Source organism: Vicia villosa, linkage group LG2 (genome assembly GCF_029867415.1).
Source record: "Vicia villosa cultivar HV-30 ecotype Madison, WI linkage group LG2, Vvil1.0, whole genome shotgun sequence".
NCBI classification, from domain to species: Eukaryota; Viridiplantae; Streptophyta; class Magnoliopsida; order Fabales; family Fabaceae; genus Vicia; species Vicia villosa.
In genome coordinates this window covers 7027076-7033536 of record NC_081181.1, presented here as the reverse complement: position 1 = coordinate 7033536, position 6461 = coordinate 7027076, and the positions used below count along the sequence as shown (strand labels likewise).

Below are 6461 nucleotides of genomic sequence, written 5' to 3'. Positions count from 1 at the left end.
TCTATGACCTTCTGAGCACATCAGCAGTTGCAAGATGGAGATCTTTGACTGGGTCTGACCCAACTGCTCAACCACTTTATAATCAGACTTCCTGATAATCCTCAACAGTTCTTCCACATCCTTGGAAGACACGGCATTGTCAGGTGCCCCATTCTGAACTGGAATTTTGGGCATCAGTCACTACTTGTTTTCCTTTGGCCTTAACCAAAGAATCTGCATTGTTTTGAACAAGCTGAGGAGAGAACACCCTACCACTGCGAGTAATTCTACCAGTACCGGCAAAATTACCAGTGTTTGCAACTGAGGCTTCCACAAAACTCTGTTTAGATGACACACCCTCCTCCTTCGTGCCATAGTAATACACGTCTGAACCATAATGCCAAGGAACAGCCTTCTCACTCTCATATGGAATAGGCCCAGGCACGGTAATCATCAACGCCGCTGGTTGTTCCTCATACGGGATACTGACAGGTATCTAAATAGGCACTTGGATACATATTGGAGCAACCGACTCATAAGGAATTGAGATCACAGACACTTCACCGTCATTACTCTTCGCACCTCTCAACCTTCGATAAAACTGAAGAGGACCCTCATCAATCAGCTTTTGTACCATAGCTTTCAAATCAGCGCAACCCTCAGGTTGACTTTTGCAATTCTTACAATCAATACCACAGCCCGGGAAGATGCCACTATTGACCAGATGTTGCTTTACAAACACAAGAGGGAAGGCCAAACAGCCCACGTCAGATATAACACTTATCTCTTCACTCTCAATGGCATTCACACCCGAACCTCCGTGAGCAGGCATCGGATTATAGACAATATTGGGTGTAGGAGTGAACTGAGTTATCTTTTGATCCAACAAGTCCTGGACTTTGTTCTTCAGTGTAATGCACCTCTCTGTATCATGGCCAGCGGCACCTGAGTGGAAAGCACATCGTGCGTTTGCATTGTAATTCGGAGATTGTGTGTCCGGAGCATTCGGAGCATCTCTCAAAGTAATCTTCTCAATCTTGAGCAAATGTTGTAGCACTTGAGCATAGGTTATAGGAATCGGATCAATCTTTCTGTGAGGCCTGGTCCTGGGAGGATAGCGATCATTATTGGAACGATGTCCTTGCTGATGTTGTTGTTGCGGTACTGGAATCATGACAGCATTAACCTGTGAATTACTTCTCCCTGAACCCCTTCTTCCATATATGGCATCCGTATTTCCTTCCTTCCTTCGGGCATAACCCTCAGCTTGTTTCTTACCACTATGAGTATTAGAAGAAGCTCCCAACTGAATTTTCCCCATCTTTAGACCCATCTCAACACGCTTGCCATATCTCACCATTTCAGAAAAGTTGGCTGAAGCACTACAGGCCAAGTAATAGTGTCCAGACAAAGTACTGGTGAACATGTCAATCATCTCACGCTCAGTCATAGGTTGTTGAACTCTTGCAGCTAACTCACGCCATTTCTGAGCGTACTCCTTGAAAGATTCTTTAGACCCTTGAACCAAACTCTGCAACTGAGTCCTATTGGGCGCCATGTCAACATTGTATTGATAGTGCTTAATGAAAGCCTCCACAAGATCTCTCCAAGAATGAATATGAGTGCGCTCGAGTTGAACATACCACTCTAAGGAAGCTCCAGCCAAGCTATCCTGGAAGAAGTGCATCAGAAAACCCTCATCCTCAGAGTACACCGACATTTTACGATAATATGCCTTGACATGAGTCATAGGACAGGTCGCCCCATTGTATTTGTCAAAAGATGGCACTTTGAATTTCGGGGGAATCCTCACACCAGGAACCAACCCCAAGTCATTGATATCCATGCCTAACACCCCTTTGCCTTCGACAGCTCTGGGACGTTCCTCAATCAGACGATACCTCTCAGCTTCCTCAAGTGCACCATCAGCACTATGCCTCGATACCTGATCAAAGTTTTCAACATTGAAATCCAAATTATCACGGTTCTGATTATCTCTCCTTCCCAACAGACGAGACGGAGGTGGAGGTGGAAACCCATGATTCTGATTGAAAGGATTATAGTGCCCTCCCAAGCGATCAAACTCATTCGGATTATGATGATCGTAAATCATGCCAGACACATCGTCAAACAGCCTCGAATGTCCTCCATTCTCGACCCTTCTGGAGTTCTCGACGAGAACTTGCAAGTCATCCTGCCCCTTGGTCACATTAGTCAATGCTTCCATAAACTGCGCCATCTACGCATTCATCTGCTCTGTCAATTGAGCTCTCATCTCAGCCATTTGTTCATGAATCTGTTCCATCTGTCTTCTCTAATTGCTCCTAGTCGGATACGGGTGATTAGCCGTCTTAGAACTCCTTCTGGTAACAAAACAGCGAGACATAAGATATAAACCTTGCAAAAAAAAACCTGCAAATATATGACATGTATGATATATGAATGATATGCATGAAATGTTTGTCAATTTTCAGGTATCCAAGAGTTCATCCCACTTTCAGATAGGACATAGAAACCCTGATACAGAATATTTTTGCACAGCAATCCACACACGAGAGTAATTCATCAAACTGAGCATATTTCATTCAAACATAATTGCAAATTTGAGTTCATACAAACAGGCACATAACCGCGTCACAAAGTGCTCATAAGGTATACAAAAGAAATCCAGCATAACAAAATGCGACCCCATCCAACAATCCTGGACATGGGCGACAAACAGCAGATCGACATCATGGACCAAACAGATCCACTCCACAGCGACACTAGGATCGCCTGGTAATAGAATGAGCTCCCACATCTCCTCTCCGTTGGGCTCGGAGTCTTGTTAATTCTTCTTCAAGTCGAGCAGACTTAGCCTTCTCTTCCGCTAGCTGTTTATCTGAATCTCGCTTCTGCCTCTTGAGACTACTCTCTGATCTTTGTAACTGTAGACACCCCTGTTGCTTGCGATGCAAATCTTCCTTTAGCAACTCATAAGGACGCCTTTGGACACTTGCCTGACTTGAGCTTGCACCTTCGACTTGCTTGAGCTGGTGCATCAACCTCATCTTTGCATCTCTTTCTTCAAAGAATTTCAAGTTGGTCTCCTGTTCCCTTTCGTGCAACCTGTAGTTGGTAACCAAAGCATCCTTGTAAAGTTCTGTTGGCACAAATTCAGATAGAATCAAAGGAGGTTGCTTTTGAAGTGGTGCAACCCTGTCATATGGCAGCAACAAGTTTCCGACCCGTTTTACAATCCATTCAACATACGGTGTCAAAGCAAGTGATTCCTTCTTCCCTAAATGGGCTCCATTATGCTTGCGGATCTTCTTCCAAGCCACAATTATCTCTTTCAACTTTTCTGGATCCGACCCCTTCTCAAAATAGACTGTCTCCGCTATCAAGTGATCCGCCGGCTTGTCTTTCAACGTATACCCCAACTGACGCAAGGATACCACTGGATTGTAATTGATGCAACCTCTAGTACCAACCAAAGGAACATTATCAAACTTACCACACCCAACAATCACTTCAGAAACGTTAATTCGATACTTTGGCCACTGGATGTCATAAGAGGTAAGTGACATAATCCTGTGGGTCCACTTAAGTGTCTCCCTTGTCTTCATAAAAGGTCCTTTGTTGGGCAACAAAGAGAGGAACCAGATGAACAACAATTGAAGGCAACAAGTGATAGCACCGCCACGTTTCTCATATCGGGAATGAATGGCATAGTAAGTATCAGCCAACAATGTAGGAATAGGATTCTTTCTCATGAAGACGTGTACCGCGGCCGAGTCTACAAAATTGGGAACATTTGGGAACATCACAATCCCGTAAATAGCCACAGCAAGCAATGCATTGTACGTGTTCCAATTCTTTTTCTCAAATTCCTCTTTAGCTTTTCTCACCAAGAACTTCAAAGAGAACCCCGAGACACCTCCATTCGACTTCCAATTATCAGATACTTCTTTTATGCTCAAATGAAGAGCAGCAGCGATCAACTTGAAATTCACTTCTTTTGGAACGTCGATGAATGGGACTTCGTCTTTTACCTTGAGATTAAGAATGATAGAGTACTCTTCCAATGTCGGAGTCAACTGGTAATCCTGGAACGTGAAACACCTCATTTCAGGATCATAGAATTGCATCAGAGTTTGCAAAGCGGGTGTCTCAACCACGGTTTCCCACAAAGTCAAAATATTCCCATAATTATCCGTGAAACTCTTCAAGCAGAAAGCGGTCATCAATGAACTCAAACCCTCTAAGGCGGTCAACGGCTCACGGAAGAAACTGTAAGTATGCATATTTCTCTTTGCTTCCTTGACAGTATCAATAGGAGTGTCCATCTTCAACTTGAATGAACTCCTGAACGTCCCTGAAAAACATGACATGCAAATGCTTATTATACATATCTTTTTTGCGTTTCTTTTGGAAATAAATATGCTATGATGCAAAGTGGTGGGGCTTGTTGCCGCCCACCAGGCATTCTGGACTGCCGGTAACACACATAATACAAAGCCAAAGGTTCGGCCCCCAAATGGTATACCACACGGAACACGGAATATCAATCCACAGAACCAAAACCCATAGTCAATAACACACTGGAATAGAACACAGATTACCACTCGAACAAGAACCATAGTACCCCACGAACAGGAACCAATAGTACACTCGAACGAGAACAGCGGTAACCCACGAACGAGAACAGCGGTAACCCACGAACGAGAACAGCGGTCACCAACAATGTACCTGTTAAATGATCATTGATTCCCGCCCCACTCACGGGTAAAATCTAGGCCTAGGTAAGGTCATGAAACGCAGTATACGGTCCGCCCGAAGGTAAGCATCATCACAGCGCGGGAGCGGGTGACGATAATACCTCCGTTTGAAACCACTACTCTGCTCGTGGTCACATAATCCATCCCGAGACGTACACCTCGAGACAAACCATGCTTCCACTCTATCCTAGGGTTCCTATGGTTCACACATAGCCTGGGTATTGGGCCTTTTACCTCTTGAAACACCCACCCAACAGACAGAGATCCAGCCAGTCCAGAATATGATGCAGAAAAGTAAAAGCGCACATAGAATGCAATGCAAACAGGTAAATATGTAAAGCAATAAAAACACCCAATGATAAACACACAAGCGCTAGGATCGACTCGCTGAGTCCGGACCAGCAACAGGTCAAGATGTCCCCAGCAGAGTCGCCAGCTGTCGCTACCGCGAAAATTAACAGAGTCGCCACTAACATATTTATCCTGAAATGGAAGGGAATGCCAGCAAACCACAAAATAAAACAACGGTCTCACGACCAGAGAAAAAGGGTAAGGGAGTCGGTTACGCGAGGGGAAGGTATTAGCACCCCTCACGCCCATCGTACTCGATGGTATCCACGCTTGTGTCTAAAACTATGGGTGTGTAACAAATCTATGCTAATCTGGATTAAAATGAATGCAGAATGTAGGGAAAATAAAGAGTTAAACTCGCACGGGCCCTACCCCGCTGCCTACGTATCCGTTTTGCGGAATCAGAGGTACCGTAGCTCAGCTAACTAATTTCTGTTTGTTTTGTGTTTTTTAGGTGAACGAGTTGTTAGAATAAGATTTGTTCTGATCAATATTCTTAGTTTTGATGATAACAAGGATATGAATTTTGTGTGAGATAATGTGGTACTCTAATACATTGCAATTTCCATTTCATGAAATATATAAAGAGTATGCACAAATCAGCGCTCAGAAGCTTTGTCTCAGAAGGTTTAGCATGCAACATCAGAACATGGTCTGGCAAGACATCAGAAGATGGTCAAGGCAGAATCAGAACATGGGTCTATGGAAGCATCAGAAGAACTTGAGATCAGAAGCAGAAGCACTGAAGTTCTCATGGTATCACGCTCAGAAGCACTTCAAGGTCAGAAGACAAGAAGATGCTATGCACCAAGCTGTTTGACTCTGATGATATTCAAATATTTTATTCACAAACATCAGATCAGAAGAAAGTACAGGTGGCAGACTACGCTGACTGACAAAAGGAACGTTGGAAGCTATTAAAGGCAACGTCAGTAGACACAGCGTGAACAAGGCTCGAGGTAGTTGACAAAAGCGTGAAACATTAAATGCAATGTTGTACGGAATACGCAAAGCATTAAATGCGCCCAACGGTCATCTTCTCAAACGCCTATAAATATGAAGTTCTGATGAGAAGCAAGGTTGACGGTTTGCTAACAATTAACTTGCTGAAACGCTGTTCAAATTCAAAGCTCAGAAACTTCATCTTCATCAAAGCTCACTACATTGCTGTTGTAATATATTAGTGAGATTAAGCTTAAACGTTAAGAGAAATATCACTGTTGTGATTATAGCTTTTCAGAAGCATTTGTAATACTCTTAGAATTGATTACATTAATTTGTAAGTAACTAGAGTGATCAAGTGTTGATCAGGATACTCTAGGAAGTCTTAGCTTGTGTCTAAGCAGTTGTAATTAGAGTGATCACGTGGTG

The 6461-nt window shown here is 43.5% G+C and overlaps 1 protein-coding gene across 1 annotated transcript; it reads right to left on the bottom strand.

Moving 5' to 3' along the window:
• Window positions 1–475: 475 nt before the first annotated feature.
• On the bottom strand, window positions 476–2218 carry LOC131648510 (uncharacterized). Its single transcript, XM_058918261.1, has 2 exons — window positions 2102–2218; window positions 476–1924 (listed from the first exon to the last, which is right to left on the bottom strand). Exons 1-2 carry the CDS (start codon window positions 2216–2218, stop codon window positions 476–478), a joined length of 1566 nt encoding a protein of 521 aa, XP_058774244.1.
• Between the last annotated feature and the right edge of the window lie 4243 nt (window positions 2219–6461).